The sequence below is a fragment of the Python bivittatus genome, unplaced genomic scaffold (assembly GCF_059951505.1).
Source record: "Python bivittatus isolate LINGU-HERP-01145 unplaced genomic scaffold, Pbiv_v1 ctg000080_np1212, whole genome shotgun sequence".
NCBI classification, from domain to species: domain Eukaryota; kingdom Metazoa; phylum Chordata; class Lepidosauria; order Squamata; family Pythonidae; genus Python; species Python bivittatus.
Window position 1 is genome coordinate 10535427 of NW_028277035.1, and position 19005 is coordinate 10554431.

Consider the following 19005-nt stretch of genomic DNA (forward strand, 5'->3'; position numbering starts at 1 on the left):
GTAAAATTGGATCTAGTCACATGATGCCTCACTTAACGACTGCACCACTTAACAGCAAATTTTCAGGTCCCTATTGTGGTTGTAAGTCAAGGACTACCTGTAGTTCCCATATTACATTTGGAATAGTAGCACTGATAAAGAGGATAGTCGAGAATAAAAGTTATTAATGTATTTTATTGCTTCTCTTGTTTTTACTGTTTTAAATAATTGTTTAAACAGCCCAGAGAATTCCAGTCATTGGTCAGATGAGAATGTTATTAATACTAATAATAAGACAACCCACTGCGATCTGCAGTTTAACACTGGCACAACAGAGCACTGTCCCAAAGCAATTCCACTGCAACCCAAATATATCAGTCCAAATAACCACAATACACTATTTCTTTAAAAAAATAAAGTTCTTTTATTATTAAAAAACTCTAGCCATTCTTCACTTTTCTTGTAAACAAGTACATTTGCACCAACTAGCCATATCCCAACTTCCTGAGAAAGAGCTCCAAAGGGAAGGCCAGTTTGTCCGCATAGTTTCACAGCTGCAGTTCAGCCACAGTCTTGACAAGTCCTTTCGGGCACAAAATAATTCCAGAGCCTGCTGTGGAAAATGAATGTAGTACAAAGACCAAGTTGTGGCAACAGCATTAGAAGTCATTCAAAAGCCTAAGGCAACAGACTCCATTGATCAAGCAACTTTTCGTGCCACCCAAAGCTGCATCTGTGTGAACAATACCCCAAAGAGGTGACACCGGACGGAATTGTCTCTGGCGAAGCCGAGTAGAAGGCCAACACACCAAGCACCAAGCTTCTCCAGGAGCAGGGGCGCAGCAGGAAGTTCCATCCATAAAGGGCAATGTGGAGTGTAAACAGAAGATCTGATCTAGAAGGGAAAATAAAGCATTATCATCATGTCAACATTTAGAATTTATAATATAAGGAGCCATCAAAAATCTGAGGATGAGCTTGGTTCAAGGTCTGGTGAATAACCATTCATGGCCTTACAGGCCACCTACCCTAACTTTAAGTACAAGGCAAGGCCAGGAGTATGTGCAGTGCAGATTGCTGCTGCCCGGTCCAGGACCTTCACTGTTGCTGCAGCAAGCGGGCTGAGGAGAGCTCCAAGGATTGGCTTGTTTTTCTTGCTTTCTAGCCTGGTTTGTGTGCTATGTCCCTGGAGCTGGTGTAAGCGGCTTAATCCCCGAAGAGAAGTTTCTTGATGCCTACTGGAGAGCTTTACCCCACCCCAGCAAATAAGCAGATGGGCAATAGAGTCCAAATATTTACACCATCTTTCGCTGTTGACTTTTGCGTCAAAGAGGTAAAGACAACTTGGTTTCACTATTGTCCCTCTGAGCCATTCTGTATGACTTTCAGACTTTGTGTTAGTTGTAAAGTGGCTCAGCAACAGACATAAAACAAGGTCAGCTATTTTTTCACTCAAGGAGTTTAAAACTCAAAAACTTTAATTAAAGTAGGCAGTTTAATTCACTGGGCAATCAGCTTGGCAAAAAGCTTATCAGTATCTGTGTACCTTTCTTGCGTTGAAAGGGAGTTCACTCCAGATCTGCTTTCATATGTAAATGTCACTCGGCCCCAAGATGAAACTTTCCCAATATTTCTTAGATAGGTGGCAAAATAGGCATAGATTTATTTATTTTTTAAAAAGCATGAAAGTAAGAAGAGTTTGGGAGAAAAGGAGGCAGTGAGAAAAAGTTGTAGAGGTCCAGAATTGCTAAAGTTCTCTCCATTATAGGCAGAGTTGGCCCCGTTCTTAGACCAAGTGAAGCAACTGTCTCAGTTGGCAAATACTGAAGGGTAGCGCTCCAGCCATTCCTACTACATGTCCCCCCCTCCCCTACACACAATCCTCCTTTCTTGGACAGAGCTGTGTGCACTCTCTAGGTTTTTCTGCACCCGCTAAACCAGCCTGCTCCCCTGAGGTGCCTCAGTACAACATTCAACTCTCAATCCAGCTGAATTCACTATTCCAGATCAATGGGAATGCTATGTTGCCTTTTGCCTCGGGCAACAAAATGTCTTGGGCCCATTCTGATTATAAATATGATCCTGTAATGAACAGAACAACCCCTTTCTTGAAGAATAATTTACAGAGATGGAAATCTCTACCTCCTGCAGAGAATTCAGATAATATCCAGCCAGACTTGCTGTCTCATTCTTTTATATCTGCGCATTATTTTGTTAATGCTTCACAATACCTTTAACACCAAAACGACAGAGAAGAAAAATGGTTGGCCAGGTGGCTTATCTTCTCCCTTAGAGTCAGACTAGATCTTTCAGTGGTAAAATTCAACTTGAATTGAGCCAAGTCTCCCTAAAGGCAGGGGAAAATAAAAGTAAAATGCAGAATAAGTAAGCAAGATGGAGGTGCTTTCCTACCATGATATCCCACGACCAATGGTTAAAATGTGGGACTGAAACTCAGGAGACCCTCAGCCATAGCAAGTGGACTTTGGGTCAGCCACTCTTTGTCAGCCCAACCTACCTCACAGGCTTATGATTCTGCAGATAGAATGGACAGAGTGTGTAATCTACCTAGAGTTCTGGGAGAAAAAAGTTGGGTAGAAATCTAAAATCTTCATCATCTAGTTGAAGGGAGCACTTTCATTTTTGGACAGAAAAACAGCCAGAGAAAAAAGTTTGGGGTGACAATGTAGACAAAGAGAAAATTCATATAATTTTGATAGTAGCCTTTTATATATGAGTCTGTTGCCATGATGTCTGGACCCGAGCAGTCTTCTATGACCATTTACAGAACCTCTGGGGAACAGCACAGGGAAGCAAAAAGCTTTGCACACAAAAGGGGAAAAAAGGTTTGTTTGGTGCTCAAGGGAGAGCAGTTCCACACAGTGTGCTGTCTGAGTGCTTTAATTCTCTAATGTAATTGCAGCCTGTAATAGGGTGGTAGTGCAGCAAATGGGGAAAAGCGGCAGGGAACATCAGTGGAGTGACTGAAGCCAAAGGCTGGGTAGCAGATCAGCACCAAAGGGGGTCTATGCAAAAGTATTTATAGTCATGCATTCTAGCACAACTCCATGCTAAGTGTGTGTGTAATTAATATTAAGTATATTATAATGACATTAAAATGTGCACAATTCCTCTTGTCCTCTGTATTACGGCTCTATTTCCCTAAAAATACAGGTATACTGAGTACCTCTTTGTAGGATTCGGATTCTGGTGCTTAGGGAGAAAGACACAGCTATGTTGAGTTACAAGCAGAGCTTAATGCAGCAGCTCAACCAATGATTGTCTGCTGAAGCATGCCTCTGGCTGGCTTGAAACGTGTCCAAGTGGTAAAAGAAGCATGACTTACAGTTCCTCCCTTGCCCTTTGTGGATTTGGAGCAAAAGGAGGGGAAGTGTGGACTGTTGTTGCAAAGGAGCATGTGCTCTATTCTCAAGACTTTCAGAAAATAATTGAACTCATCCCTTTGCCTGATGACACTTTGGGTGACTGTTGCAAGCAGCCCTTTGACAAACTATGAGTAAACAAAAAAGAGGATGGTTATAACCATAAAGACTATTCTAAGCTTACTGGGATGATGGAATAAGTAGTCCAACTCATCTGTAAAACATCAAGGCAGGCTGGATTATTCAGTATTTTTCCTCTAAGTAGAAGGTAAAGATTCTGTCTTTCTTAGAATATGGATTTAATCAATAAGAAGAATTTAATATCCACGTTTAATGTCACAATTACAGCATTAACATCAATCTGTTTCCATAGACAGATCACTCTCAGATTGCCCTTTGGCTCACTGGTATCACCCCTCCCTGCACAGAAAGAGGGCTCATTTGATTGGCCACCAGAAGGGTCCCCAGGAAAATCTACAGAGCTGCTGAGCGCAAAATTCAGGCTATCTGGTAGATAAAATAATTCAGGTCCACTCCAACTTGAACTCTGACTGGGCAGGTCTGGCTGAAGTACCTGGAACCTGGTTTTGTGGTATGATCTGGGAAGAATTTGAACAGGTGACTCCTAAGGAAATAGACAGGGTTCATCCACATCTTTGTTGGACTCGGGCCCCTTGTGGGGCATGGGGGTGATCTGAGTTAGGTCCATGCTATGGTATCAGCCTCTCTGAGGAAAGGGGTGGTGCCTCCAGCCTTGAAAGAGGTCATGGTGAGCTCCTTCCTCAAGAGGTTGTACTTGGGCCCAATGCTTTTAGATAAGTATCTACCTGTGTTCAACGTTCCCTTTTTAAGGAAGGTTGTTGAGAAGGTGATTGCAGCTTGTGAAGCACACCCGCTTCACAAGCTGCACTGCTTGTCCATTTGCTTCTGTGTGCGATTCAAGGTGCTGGTTATGACCTGCATGGCATAGGGCCTGGTTGCTTAAGGGACTGCCTACCTCCTGTGGTATCAGCCTGGCCAGATCAATCCAGGGTTGGTGTGCCCTGGGTCCTTTCAATTAAAGAGTGTCATCTACTGGGACCCAGGAAGCGTGCGCTCTCTGTCACAATGCTGCTCTCTGGAATGAGGTTCCCCCTGAAATCTGTGTGGCTCCACCTTGATGGCATTCCAGAAAGCCTTAAAGACCTGGGAGTTCTTCCAGGCCTTGGGTTAGGGTAGTTGAGGACCCTGTTGGATTTGTTTGAGGATGTCAGTATTGTTAGCCTGACTTTCTTGTTCTTTATTCCTTTCTTATTTCTTTTTTATAATTATTGTATTGTATTTTCTCTTCTGTTTGGTTTTATTGTGTACCACCCAGAGTCAGTTTGGAATCGGGCCTAAATTGAATAAATTAAATTATCCATAAGATACTGAATGCAATGGTCTTGCTTAGTTAGGGCTGAAAAGTCACAGACCACTTGATTCTTGAATAATAGCTTCAGGACCACTGTAGTTAGTAGTTACTTTTTTATTGTTGTTAATTCTGAAATCATGCCATAGAGAAAGAGTATATAAAGTACATGGAAGAGGGAATAAATCCCTCAGTCTGTCAAGAAAATGTAATGTCTTTAATTCTCTTGAAGCAAGTGGCGGGGGCGGAGGGCAGGGAGAGCAGAAGAAAGAAGGAGGCCACAATTCTGCACAACCTGGGAAACAGCAAGCTCCAGTTGGCAAGCAAGCTCCCTTACAAAACACGCTATGCTCTATCTCTGGGGTGGAACCTGACAACAGAAAGTTATCTGTATATATATATATACTGCATTGACATGATTCATACAGACCTAGACCTTTTATTTTATTTCATCACTGCGTGAAGAACAAATATAAGAAATAAAAAATGAAAGGCAAATAGTACGTCCCACTCCAAGAGTTCAGTAAAGATGATTGATTAGGTATTTCTGCATTCTTCACTTCCAGCATTCCCCCCACTCAAAACAGCCCATATTCCAAACACTGATATAACAGGAACTGCCTTCTATGGATTCTATGCAATTTAAAATAAAGAGATGAGAATTATCCATAATTTTAATAGTAATTTGATTAAAAATTATGATTACAAAGATAAAAACTAATACTAACTAAAAAAAATAAAAGAATAAAAAGAAAAAATAGAGAGTGCAAGAGGAAAAAATAGAAAGAAAAATAGAAAAGAAAGAAAAAAATCAGAGTACAGTATAGTAAAGAAAAAGAAAAGAAATATATTAAGAAATTACTTCATCACAAGTATAAACAATTTTAGTAACTTATCATCTTCTCTTAAAATACAACGAATGATCTCTTCTTCCCATATCTCATCTCTTATCTATAAACAAATCCTTAAAATCTCGTCATTTCAGTCCTAATTGGCAAAAGTCCATTAAGGGTTACCAAAGATAACAACATATCTATCTTAACCCTGATCAAATAAACCAACTTTATATTCCTTCCTTCTAACAATATTGATCTTTAGTTCCTTGAAATAATGTCCTAGAACTTGATTTCTTTTCATTTTTTCTTTGTCCCTTCTCACAAAATTCTTCAAAGCTTTAACAAGCCTCTTTTGTAAATCCAATATAGGAAAATTATCCAGGTCACTCTCTTGGTTTGTTATTTGTACATCACTTTTAATTATTAAGACATCAGCTGGTTTCAGTTGTATATCCATTGTAGCATCTTCTTCCATATCATTCTTGTAGCCTGTCATTTTTAAATCCACTTTCAGATCAGTCTCAATCTTGTCTGCTAAAACTTGTTCCTCTTCCAAAACATCTTTTAAACACAGTCTCTCTATAGAGGCAACACTCTTAAAATTAACTTCTGGGTCCATTGTTCACAAATATCCTCAATATGTCCAATGTTGTAATGGTGGGAAAGACCTTGGGAGAGGGGGTGAAGAGACCAAGGGAATGCCAAGGGAATGATCAGATAAGAGACAGCATGTCCTCCAACTGAATAGTGGGGAGGGCAAGAGGCTCAGAAGAGACCCTCTCAGGCTGTAAAGGAGATGGGGGGAGGGGATTGTACTTGAAGGAAACTCAGTTGAAGGGAACTTACCCGGTGCTGTACAACTTTTCAGATTGAAGGAAACTCACCCAGTGCTGCAAAAGTTGTTGATCCAAAGGTTCCTAATAGCTGAAAAACAGTTAACAAGCAATTTCCAAAAGTGATTAGAAAAGGAAGTATGTGAACCCAGTGTCCTTTTGAAGGCACCGACCATAGTTTGAGCAAGATGGCTGTTCCGTCCTCTCCTAGAGCTCTAAACCTGCTGGAGATGCTGTCTTGCAGTCTCATCATGAGGAGCAACTGTCTGGAGCACTCTCAAGTCCTCTCCTTGTCTAGAGAGGAACTAGAAAGAGCTGGTCCACTTGCTGGATCTTCATTCTGCTGTAGTCATCAGCTCCACCTCAGTTTGCCATTCTTCCCCAGAAGTCCAGAATTATCCACAATCAAAGATTAGATTCAAAATGGATTTGTATACATCATTTGTACTTTTCCTAGTTGAGGTGCAATATTCTCTTCATCTAACCCCAGGACTATTCACGTTTTGAGGTTAAAAAATAATTCTGGAAGACTAAAGGTTATTAACAGGACAGCTGCTTACAGAGAACATCTGATTAAACCAAGCGTGACCTCCATCACACTGAGCAACACACGACTGAGGAACAGGCAAGGCCCAGCAGAGTCGTACAGAAACAGGAAAGCTGGCCCTCAATTTGCAATGCACAGCTGAAAGAGCTCTGTGCTTTCTTCCCAGAGGCAACGGAAACTTTCAGGAGCAGGATGAGAGATGCAGTCACTTCTCAGAAGCTGATCCTTCCTTGGGAGCAATGCCAATGGTACTTGTGGGCAAAAATGTACTGTGCTAGACAAAACATGAAGTAGCGGGAACAGGGCATAATCAACAGACCATGGAACACTGCTTATTGTAGCAGAGGATTAGCAATCTTTTGAGCAATGTCAGCTCCTACCTCCATCTTCTACTCTCAATCCCATCCATTATTTCTTCTGAATCCACTGGGATCCCTTGTGTGCTCCCCAGGTTAACAAAGTTAAAAAAAAAATCTTACTAATTTGGAAAAAGGAGAAGCAGTACAGTGCAGTATTAGGAACAGCAGAAACATCACTGCAAAGCAATTGAGGCTCTACAAACCGACCAGATATTCAAGAGTTGAGTTATGTCCAGGGCCACTGCCCTTTCGAATAGTTTGAAGCTAGACCAAAGCCCCCCCCCCAAGAAAAAAGTAACTTGTGTACCTAGATATATTACAGCTTAAAGAATAAAAGTAGGACAGGAACACTGTGAAGGCTGTGTGTGTCTGACACTTGAACTGAACACTGGGTTCATGCATCACACCACTGGCTCTTCTTCATGGCTCAGCTGAAATGCTATCCACCAGTTTTTGAGTCAGCAGACAATTTTACCGACATATTGGCAATCCCTCTCCCTGCCATAGGCACAGTACTGGCAAATGGTGCAGTCCTCATTTACTGTGTACAAGTCAACTGGTGAATTTCTGTTTGCTTTCCCTCCCACCAATATCACCAAACAACCATCATGAAAACATCCAGTAATCACACTCTTTAATAAGGGATGGGGCTGAGGCAAGTTCTGACAGATGGCAAGATGATGAGTTTAGCCATCTGTTTTGCACACATATTTTGCACGTGTGCATTCAGAGGAAAGAGTCTGAAACCTGGGTTCAAAAGCAGCCTGAACAGCTGAGAAGCACAAGGGAAATCAACCAGTGGAGCGGCAGGGAACAGTCTTCTTCTCTCCCACTTAAACATGCACTGACCCCCTGCCACCACTTCCGGACAGCTGCTCTAGGTCTCTGAGCTGGAAACGCTTGGAGATTTGGAGGATATAGGGAAGAACCCAGTTTGAAGGAAGCAATCTCTCTCCTACTGCCCAAAGCAGAGGGCCAGACTGGGGTGGGCTGGGGGCTTGCCTGCATTAACCAGGAGGGCTTTTGCACAGCTTTGGGTTGTGCACCAGTTACGCCCCTTCCTGGATCGGGATGCCCTTCGAATGGTCACTCATGCCCTTGTTATCTCCCAGATAGACTACTGCAATGTGCTCTACATGGGGCTACCCTTGAAGAGTATCCGGAAGCTTCAGCTGGTCCAGAATGCAGCTGCGCAAGCTATTTTGGGGTCTGAAGAAGGACCCATATAACACCTTTCCTCCGTGAGCTGCATTGGGTACCAGTTTGCTTCCAGGTCCAATTCAAGGTGTTGGTTATCACCTTTAAAGCCCTACATAGCATGGGGCCAGGCTACCTGAGGGACCGCCTCGCCCCCACGATTTCAACCCGTCCCACCCGATCTCACAGACAGGGCATGCTCCGGACCCCCTCGGCAAAAGAACTCCAACTAGCGGGGTCCAGAAGGCGGGCCTTCTCTGCTGCAGCCCCCGCCCTTTGGAACACCTTGCCCCCGGAGGTGAGACAGGCCCCCTCACTCCTGGCCTTTCAGAGGGATTTGAAGACCTGGCTCTGCCATCTGGCGGGGAGGGAGGTTGTCAGAAATGGGGTTGGCTAGCCCCCTAGAGGCCTAGTGTGGCTTCCATCAGCTCTTGGATTTTTTTTCTCTTCTTTCCATCTGTGTAGATGTGTTGTCTTTTTATAAATTTTAATCATGTATTTATTGTTTTAACTTGATGTAAACCACCCAGAGTCCCCCATTGCGGGGAGATGGGTGGGGATAAGTCTATGTATGCATGTATGTATGTATGTATGTACGTATGTATGTATGTATGTATGTATAAATAAATAAATAAATAAATCATTAACCTGGCTAACAGGTGCTGGGCTGATTCCACCCATTAGGAACCATCAGACTTCACCCCCAACATAATAGTGGGTGAAGCTCATCAGATAGGATGCAGCCTGTTGCCAGTTTAAAGTGGAAAACATTTAACATCAGAATTACTAAGAATGACTTTAGGCTGCCTCCGGTGGGAGTTCAGGATGAGATATAACATCATCAGAACATAAAAGAAAAAAGAGATTGTGGGCACATGTTCATGCAAGTTGCAACTGGGAAAAGGCCCTAGATCAAAACCAACCAAGCCATAATATGAACATCTGCCACTTTCTTTTGCTTCCTTGTAGCCTGTTTGCTCATCCCCTCCCCCAGTTGCCTTTCACCTCCTGTATCCTTCTAATAGTTTTAAAAGAGACACCGAGGAAGCGGCATTCGTCCGAGGGAAAAGAACTGTCCACGCTCAAGACACTTACAGTACTGATCTGAGCTCAGTTTAAGTCCTGCGAAGTTGAAACAGGAAGGGCCAAAGTGCTCAACTGCGCCGGGCTGGGAGTGGGAGAAGGGCGATCAGCAGCGGGACTGTATTAAGCCCGAACAGCTGAAGGTGCGTCACTTGAACCCGAGCATCTTACAGCTGGCGGAGATGCTCGCGCTGCGAGAACAAAAGGCGCCGCACGCGCGCCGAGGCGAGACGAGACGAGCAAGACTGAAGTCTACTTGATCTGCACTCCGGCGCGGCTTAATTAAATCTCAACCGGCCCGCTCCAGACAGGCTGGGGGAAAGACGGATCGCGGCGCGGCGGTTACCTGGTTTCTCTTCTCCAGCCTCAGCGGCGATGCTTTACACCAGTCGCTCCTCCGTTGCCCCAGCGTTAAGAGGCAGCCCCGTGCGGAGGCGGCCGAGTTCCAGGGGCCCGTCGGGGCGGAGAGAGGCTGTAGTTTTCGGGGTCTTCGCTGGGGGGCCGAAGGCAGAGAGCAAGCAGGGCGCAGGCGCCGGCCGGTGGCGCTGGGAGAGGCGCTCGGACAGCTTGGCCGCTAAGCGCAGGAAGCTGGCGCGGCTGCGGGTCGCGGGGGAGCTCGCGCGCGTCCCGAGCGGCAGTTCTTCGGCCGGCACCCCGCGCAGGTTCCCCGAATACCAGAACAGCCAGCAGAGCAGCGACAGGAAGATGAGGATCCCCCCGGTCAGCATTAAGAAATCCCGAAGAGAGTGCCCGTCTCTGGACGGGTTCCCCACGCCGCCCGCCAACAGCAAGGCCAGCCCAGCCGCGTCCAGCACCAGCGCGGCCCCCAAGAAGACCGCGCAGCGCCCGTAGCAATTGCGGGCCATGCCCTTCCTGGCGGATCATCCGCTGTCGAGCTGGCTGGCAGGTGATAACCAAAGTCTTCCGCCACGCCCCTTCAGGTGCAAACGGAAGGCCACGCCCCTTCATCTGCCCGTAGGGAGACGAAGCTCGCGCACCCCTCGGAATGCGCTGCCTTCGATCAACAGAGCAGGACCAATCCCACGCGTCTTTTCGAAGAAATACATGATTAAAATTTATAAAAAGAGAGAAGCTGCCGGCCCTGGCAGGAACTGCTGCCAAAGTCCATTGCAGTCTACCAGATTTATACCCCGCCTTTACTTGAAATAACAGTACTATTGTTCGTCGCTGCCTTTATACTAGCCTGTGGAGGTGTCACAATAGTTAGAATACTAGAGATCTGCTGATCCCATCTGAGAGAGAAAGAGCGAGCGAGCGAGAGGAGAGATGGGTGGAAGAACCAGTACTGTACAGTATGGAAAAGAGAAATGAAAACTCTCCTCAAGCTGACTGAAACTCGCCTGTCTCTAACACCCAGGAAAACTTAGGAAATGGGAGTGGAATCGTAAAGAGGACATGATAGAGGTTTGTTTGTCCATGATGTGGAGAAATCAGAAACAAAGAAAGAACTCCCCCTCCCCCCCTTCTGGAGATTTGAGCAGTCTTCCCTAGGTTAATGCCTTTCACAGATATTGGACTTCAACTCCCATAATCCCCAGCCAAAAGACTAGAGCAAGCAAAGTCCATCAGGAAAGCAGCTTGGGAAAGTCTCCTTAGAACTGGTGAGAGTCGTTGGCTAGAAACCCATGCTAGACCCAATGGAACATTTTTTCATCCTGTGTTTTAGTCATGCCATAATGTGGCCAGCAGATGCTAATTGAGAAGCCTTTGAAGGGGTTTACAATGATGATTGCTGCCAACTGCTCTGTGGAATGGATCCCTGGATCCTGCGTGAAAGGACAGGTATTGCACATCCTTTAAGGCTCTCACTAGGCTCCTCCTCCCTCTGCTAGGGAGCACTACTGCCAGTGGCTCTGTAGGAAGGATCATGGAAGGTAGGCAGGCCAAGTCCGTGTCAGAAGCCTCCACAGCTGGACTTTCTCCTCACTGGGCCACCACTATCAACTTTCCAGTATCAAATTTCCCATCCCAGAAATTGCTGTGGTGATTTTAAAAAGTATTTATTCTGTTGTTATTGAAGTAACACTTTGGAAAGAATGTATCTTAGAAGGAGGGATGATGAGGTTGATGGCAATTCCTGGAGAATAAGATTAATGACTTAACAAGTCAGAAGGATTTCTTGAAGGTTCACATTTCTCATTGTTTGGTTCTAGTTACAGAATCTTTCAGCCTTGTTTATTTGAATGAGAAGTACTCTGAATTGCTCTCATGCCCCAACTATGAGCTTCTTGGAACAGGATGTTGATCTAGATTGGATTTAGGATTGAACTACATTGGATAGGGTTAGGATAGCTCATACAATTTTTTTTTTTTTTTAAGAATACTGGTAGCATGGATGGAGTATTAATCATATCCTCTTATTAGCCCTGTGAGGTAGGCAAGGCTGAAACACAGTGGTTGATCCAGATTCAAATAATGAGATTGTGTGTGTGGCTGGATTCATATATCATGCTAAGATAACGTGATTTTCTTGGTTTTGGCTGATCATATCCTATGAATCACTATGGTTTATTCCATCAGATGTGGTTAGTTAAAATAAGTGATGGTCATGCACACTCCAGGTTCGTTCGTTCGTTCGTTCTTTCTCTCTCTCTCTCTCTCTCTCTCTCTCTCTCAAAATAAGGACCTAAAACTAGATGTGTCTGATCCAATAAGGCACAATGACTAGCTGTGAACTGAGCCTGTAATTTCTTTTACCTTATAATCTATTGAAAGTGAAGAAAAGGTGGTCAGGGAGAGAAGAATAATGACGCAATCCACACTTTTGGCATTTTGTATAGCTCTCAGGGATGACTGCATGGGCTGCTAAATGAGTCTTTCCCACTTTATTTTACATACCGCTCCTCAGAACTCATCAGTTCGTTCACACTTCATTCACTCACTGCTTGTGCCACAGACACAAGGTCACACCTTTATGGTGCTCCGTGCTAATTAAGTGAATAACTGCCATTTTGGTTCAGTGCTAACATTGGCCATCAGAGGTTAGATTCCCTCAGGCTACTCATAAATGGTCAGTCAAATGGTCATGAAAATCATCCCTTTGTCATTCTTTAACCATCCTGCTTATGAATCAGATCAAGAGGTGTGGATGGGTAATTAATTCACTTTAATTCAGTTCTGAGTTTTTTTCTTTTATTCGTTTCTGTATTTCTGTTTGAATCAGGCTGTGGCCTGTCCATAACTAAAGGCCAGTTGGATGATGGCAAACCACTAGTTTAATATTCAACAGTGAATTACAGAGAAGTACTTAGCCCTTCCCCTTCATCTTAGGGTGATCCCAATAAAAATTGCTGTTTGCTATTTCCTTAAGCGAGAAGCTTCTATTGCTGCCAATAGAGGAAAAGAGTCATATTAGTCTATGGTGACAAAAAACCCATTGCTTAAACCATTCAGATGCATTATTAATAAGCCACAGCCTATCCTACACAATGACACCACACTTTCTCAGGCATTGGGTGGCAGGCCCACATTTGCATACAGACAATCACCCAACCTCAAGCAGATTCTTGCAAGCAATGTGAAACAACAGGACAATGACACTAACGTGGTAACCAGACTCTGCAACAAACTGAGATGTCTACTTTGCCCCCACATCTATGCCAACAGCACCATCATGGGCCCCAACAAGTACACAAACAAGATTAGAGCAACATGACATGCTCTTCCTTTAATGTGATATATGCCATCACCAGCCAGTAATGCCCCTCTGGATTTTATGTAGGAGAAATGGGATATGCTTTGCGCAAAAGAATTAATGGGCGCAAGTTTGACATCAGGACTCAAAACAAGGGCAAAGCAATATCAGAGCACTTCATTCTCCCACGATACTCTACAGCAGATCTCAGAGTGACTATTTTGGAAAAATGGGGCTTTAACTCTGTCGTTGAGCAAAAGACTGCCGAACTCATAGACATCAAAAGATTTCAGGCAAACACAATGGGTTTTAATACATAACAATTGTTAATTGATAAGGTACTGTTAATCTGTCTCACATGTAGTCTGCATCTACGTAACCAATCTGTCTTCCCCTCCCTCCCCCACTTTAAATCTTATAACAGTCTAGCTACTCTTTGTATCTGATGAAGTGAGCTGCAACTCACAAAAACATATGCCTTTTAATAATATGTGTTAGTCGGAAAAGATGCTACCAGGCTCTTCCTGATTTTTTGTTGCAAATGAGAAGTTAATTACATTTCTACCACTGCGGGAATACAGTGGGTTCCATTCTTTCCACTCTGGATTCCTTCCCCACTTCAGAAAAGTTTAAACTTAAAAAAAAAACTTTTAAAACTAGAGGCTTTCATTGCAATTATACAGTTAATATCCTAATGAAATTTTAGCCCTAAAACTCCAACATTTTCCAGGTCTTTGCTGATGTGGTAGTAGAACTACCTGCATATGACCGTAGGGAAAAGAAGAAATATGTTTCTTCATTTTCTTGGAACAGGAAGGCTGTTGAATTAATAGGACACATTTACCTACGTTTAACTGTGGTTTACAGGATCCTGTTCTGTGGGTTTGTGTAATACACTGAGCCAGACACTAACCACATGGGCTAAGTTCACACAATACATTAGGCTAAAGTGGGGCTGACTAATTTGAGGTCCTGGGGTGTCTGTTCATTAAATAAAGTATGGTTGCACATTGCTCTGCATCAATGAGCTGATGCATTTACCTGACATTTGTATTTAACAAAATGCGAAGTAGATTACCCATTATTGTAATATGTTGATAGGGAATTATGCCTTACCTTTGTACTTTGTGAACTTTCCTAGCAGACAGAAATATCTTCAGTAATGTTTATTGCTGCTTGGCGAAGACTGACACTAACCAGGTAGCACAGGGAAGCCTGAGAGAAATCCTGCTCAGGGCACAGTCTTTGCTGAATTCCAGACAGAGGAGTCTTGAGTGCAGACAGACAAGTCAAGAGAAGTGTTCGTTGACAAGTTGCACCTCTGGACTCTTGGACCTACAAAGCAGGTTAGATTCGGTCAGGACAGAGGAGCTTTCAGTTGCCACCTCGCTAATGGTTTTGCAGAAGCAGTTTTGGTGAGGCTAGAAGAGGTGAAGAAGCTGTTTCTACATTTGCTGTTAGCTGAAAACTGATCCCTTATCCTGCTGTAGCATTTTTCTCTGACTGAGCTTTTCACAGAAGTGTGGGTCTGGGATTAGTTTGTGAGGCAGCCAAACGTTCCCACTGAGCTCCCATTAAGCATTTTCACCTCTCCTATTTTCATGCAGAAGGCCTCAAGCATTTAGCAGGAAAACGCAAAGAACAAGCTTTTCTGGGGCTCTTAAACTTATTTTGAATGACCAAGTCACTTCGGCAACTGTTGAATTTTGGACTATAACTCAGCAAGATCTTTGATTTATGCCAGCCATCCCTAACCTTTGTCTTTCAGAAATGTAAAAAGGGAAAGACTCATGAAATCTGAAAATTGGAAAATGTACAGGTTGGAAATGACCTTGGAGGTCATCCAGGCCAACCTTCTGCCCAGTTCAGAGTTCAGAGTTCCACTAGTGTAGCATCCACAATTAGATTTTTTTTTATGCTGCCTTTATTATTTTTATAAATAACTCAAGGCAGCAAACATACCTAATACTCCTTCCTCCTCCTATTTTCCCCACAACAACCGTATGAGGTGGGTTGAGCTGAGAAACAGTGATTGGCCCAAGGACACCCAGCTGGCTTCATGCCTCAGGCGGAACTAGAACTCACTGTCTCCTGGTTTCTAGCCTGGTGCCTTAACCACTAGACCAAACTGGCTCTCTGTTTAAGAATATCCATGTAGGAGAGTCCACCACCTCCTGAGGCAATTTGTTCTACTGTTGAACAGCTCTTAATTAGGACATTTTTCCTGAAATGTACTTCCTTGTACTTTAAACTCATTGTTTCTTGTCCTGTCTTCTTTCCTGCCTTCTGGACCAACTCTGAACAGCTCTGGGCCATCTTCTAAGGGAGAGGTGTTCAGATACAGTGGTACCCCGGTTCATGAACTTAATTCATTCCATGATTCTGGTCGCAAACTGAATCAAATTTCCCCATAAGGTTCAATGTAAATAAGCTTAATCCATTCTGACCCCTACGAACGTGGTCGCCAACCAAATTGGTCACCAACCGAATCAAATTTCCCCATAAGGTTCAATGTAAATAAGGTTAATCCGTTCTGAACCATATGTATTTTTTTTTAACCACAAAAATATGAAACAAAGTACAGTACAGTACAGTATGAAGAGAGAGGACACTAACCTTGCTTGAGGCGACACCAAAAAGCTTCACAGCAAGTGTCTGTCTGCGACTGCGATCTCACCTAGAGGAAGCCATGACCACATGTCAGAGCAGGAAAGATGGCCGTGGGTCGTGTTCGTCACCCGATGCAGAGTTCGCGAACAGAAGCAAATTTTTGCGAACACTGCTGTTTGTGAACCGAATTGGTTGTGAACAGAAGCGTTCATGAACCAAGGTATTACTGTACTTGAAAAGAGTCATCATGTCATCCCCACTGTCTTCTGTTCTACAGGTTAAACATAACCAATACCTCAAAACCATTCATCAAATTTTCTTCTGAGGCTCTTTACCATCTTACTCTCCTCCGGACAAGCTTCAGTTTGTGGGCGCCCTTCCTAAAATGTGGTGCCCAGAACTGAAGACAGTATTCTAGGTGAGGTCCAACCAAAGCAGAATAGAGAGGAAGAATGACGTCCATTGATCAGTACCCCATACTTCTGTTGATGGAGCCTAAGACTGCCTTTGCTTTTTTTGCAGTGACATGACACTGTTGGCTCCTATTCAGCCTGTGATCCATTAGGGTACTAGGTTCTTTTTGCAAGTACTGCTATTCAGTATTGTTCCCTCCCTCTCCCCCCCCCTGCACATCCTATACTTATGCTTTTGATTTTTTTTTTCTATCCAGATATGGGACTTAGCATTTGTCTTTGTGGAAATTCGTCTTGCTAGTTTTTACCCAGTGTTCCAGCTTGTCAAGATCCTCCTGAATCTTTATTCTATCCTCTGTAAGGGGTTTGCTATCCCCCTCATCATTATGTTATCTGCAAATCTGGTAATATGTTCTAATCCCTCATCTAAGTCATTTATAAAGACATAGAACAGCACTGGACTTAAATGGTTGGCATTTGGAGGAGAACTTGACATTTTCCTCCAGCTTCAATTGGAGCTAAAGGGGAAAATTTCCCATGACCCAATTTATGGGTGGAGACCACATGATCTGCTTGAGCCAAGTCTATTTCAACAATGCTGGGGACAGACCACAAGTTTCTGCCTATTTAAGGAGGGTACAACCTTTATATAGTTGTATAATAAATGCTGACCAATAATGATGTCAAATGCCAATAATATTATTTTTGATAATATGGGTTACATTTTATGCTTATAGTGACAATACACAGTTAATAAAATACAGGTTGGTATGAGACAGCTTTTGTGGTTAGTTACTTCCTAGTTCCCATTTAAAAATACAAGTGCTGATTTAAGATAACTTGTGAGTCAGCATTTGCAAATGCCTAAGCAAGCTATTAAGGAGGTTTACTTGAGTTCAAGGGCCTTGGTAGTTTAAAAGTCTTGGTTCAGGTGTTTGTCAGTGGCTCTGAAAGAATAAAACATACACTTATTGGCATTTATTAGATGCAATTGTTCAACCAGCTCTGTATCCATTAGATGGTAGCAAAGTCAGCCCATCTTTTGTTATCTTCTTTATAGAATCTCATGGGAGTCTCTGTTAAATGCTTCACTGAAGTAAAGGTACACTATGTCTACAGCATTCCCATAATCAACTAAATTGGCCACCCTATCAAAAAAAAAAAAATCAGTTTGGTTTGGCATGTTCATAAATGTGATGTATGCTGCTTCCTGCCAAGCTGTGTGTTTTTTTCTAAATGCTCATAAATTGACATCTTAATAATCTGCTCCAAACTTCTGCCAGGTATTGATGTCAAGTTGACTGGTTTGTAGCTACCTGGGTCATCTTTTTTCCTCATGTTGCAGGGGATAAGAATAACAATCTCCCTACTTCTTTCCTCTGGTTATAGATCCATCCTCTGTAATTTCTCAAAGATTCCAGAAAGGGGCTCCAAGATGATATCTGCAAGATGCTTCAAGGTTATTAAAATATAATTGGTATGGTTTTGGTTACTTAGACTTGTTCAGGTAGCTTGTTTACCATGGCATGAAGGTGCACAACTTACTATTTGCTGAGGTCATGTGCTTACAACAGAACCTCAGGCTAAAGCTGTTCCAGGGTGTTCTGGCATGAAAGTAATGTTTTCCTTGGGAAAAACAGAAGACCTTCCAGACACACCATCCAGACACACCATGGTCTATGGAGGAGGAGGTTGCCCTGGGTGACATGTTTGGGGGCAGTGATCTGCTTGGCTACAATTGGGCTGGTAGCTCTGTATGGCTGGTCCCTGGGTTTAGCATCTGTTCTGCATTGCGATTTTAGCTATGAGGGAGACCAGAATCCTCACGGCTGCAGCGGCTCTTTTTAAAATGAGTTGGTCAACCAGTGTTCCTAGAGAGCATAAAGCCATGAAATTGACTAGCCCATCCCTGGCTATAAACATGTAATTGAAAGAATACTGAAAGGGGACTTCCAGGGAAGCAATGGCACACTGAAAAGCGGAGCCAATGACCTTCACAGAATGAGGAGCCAGTGAACATATTGCTGCCTCAAAATTCCTCTCTGGATAAAGGGGAGGATCTGGGATCACCCATATGTGCTCCATATAGAGGCTTCTTGCAAGGAAACGGCAGTCTCCAGTGGGTTTTAGAGCTCTGGGAGCTGAGGGAAAGTCAGCTTTGCCCACTCTGTGATTCAGAGCCTTCAGATGGACACTGGGTTTCCCCACTTCCTTTCTTAATTACTTTTCAAAATGGCTTAACTACTTTTTAGATATTAAGAACCTTCAGAATGACAAGTTTCATCACAATGGGTGATTCTCCTTCAATCCTCAGTGGAAAACGTTTCATGTAAGTTTAAGAACTTAAAAGATTGTTCTGAAATAAACAGCAAAAGGGTGATTAGAATGTTGTTTTCGGAAAGTTATAAACAGACTAAGGGGCTAGATGGATTGGAAATCAGATTTCAAAATTAATTATAAGAATCCTTCCTGTGTGTTGTTTAAAATTCTATTAAAATATATGAAGACTTTGAATCTAAATGTAAGAAATCTTCCTGTGAGAAAATGTTGTGGATTAGAGAAAAACATGATAAGAGGAGAATTTGAAGGCTGGACACTAGAGGCCTTTAAATTATAATTAAAGGAGAAGAGACCCACTAATACAGAATGGAGAAAAGTATTTTAACTTGGAAGAATTCAAGGATATTTGGGAACAATGCACCCAGAAATCTCTCTTAAGA

General features: G+C 43.2%; 1 protein-coding gene across 4 annotated transcripts in view; it reads right to left on the bottom strand.

The window, feature by feature from the left end:
* Positions 1 to 422: 422 nt before the first annotated feature.
* TMEM238L (transmembrane protein 238 like) overlaps positions 423 to 19005 on the bottom strand; it is a 42263-nt gene continuing 23680 nt past the window's right edge. Inside the window, exons 3-6 of one of the 4 annotated variants that reach the window (XR_015794700.1) lie at positions 15879 to 15939; positions 14379 to 14597; positions 2211 to 2326; positions 423 to 874 (exon numbers count right to left, since the gene is read on the bottom strand). Coding sequence is in view for 1 of the 4 variants with exons in the window: in XM_015887970.3 (XP_015743456.1) it covers positions 9988 to 10473 (486 nt within the window). In the remaining 3 variants the exon portion in view is untranslated. Of the gene's footprint in view, positions 875 to 2210; positions 2327 to 9953; positions 12807 to 14378; positions 14598 to 15878; positions 15940 to 19005 lie in introns of those variants that run through there. The other 3 variants (XR_015794699.1, XR_003084660.2, XM_015887970.3) reach the window with 3 other exon arrangements.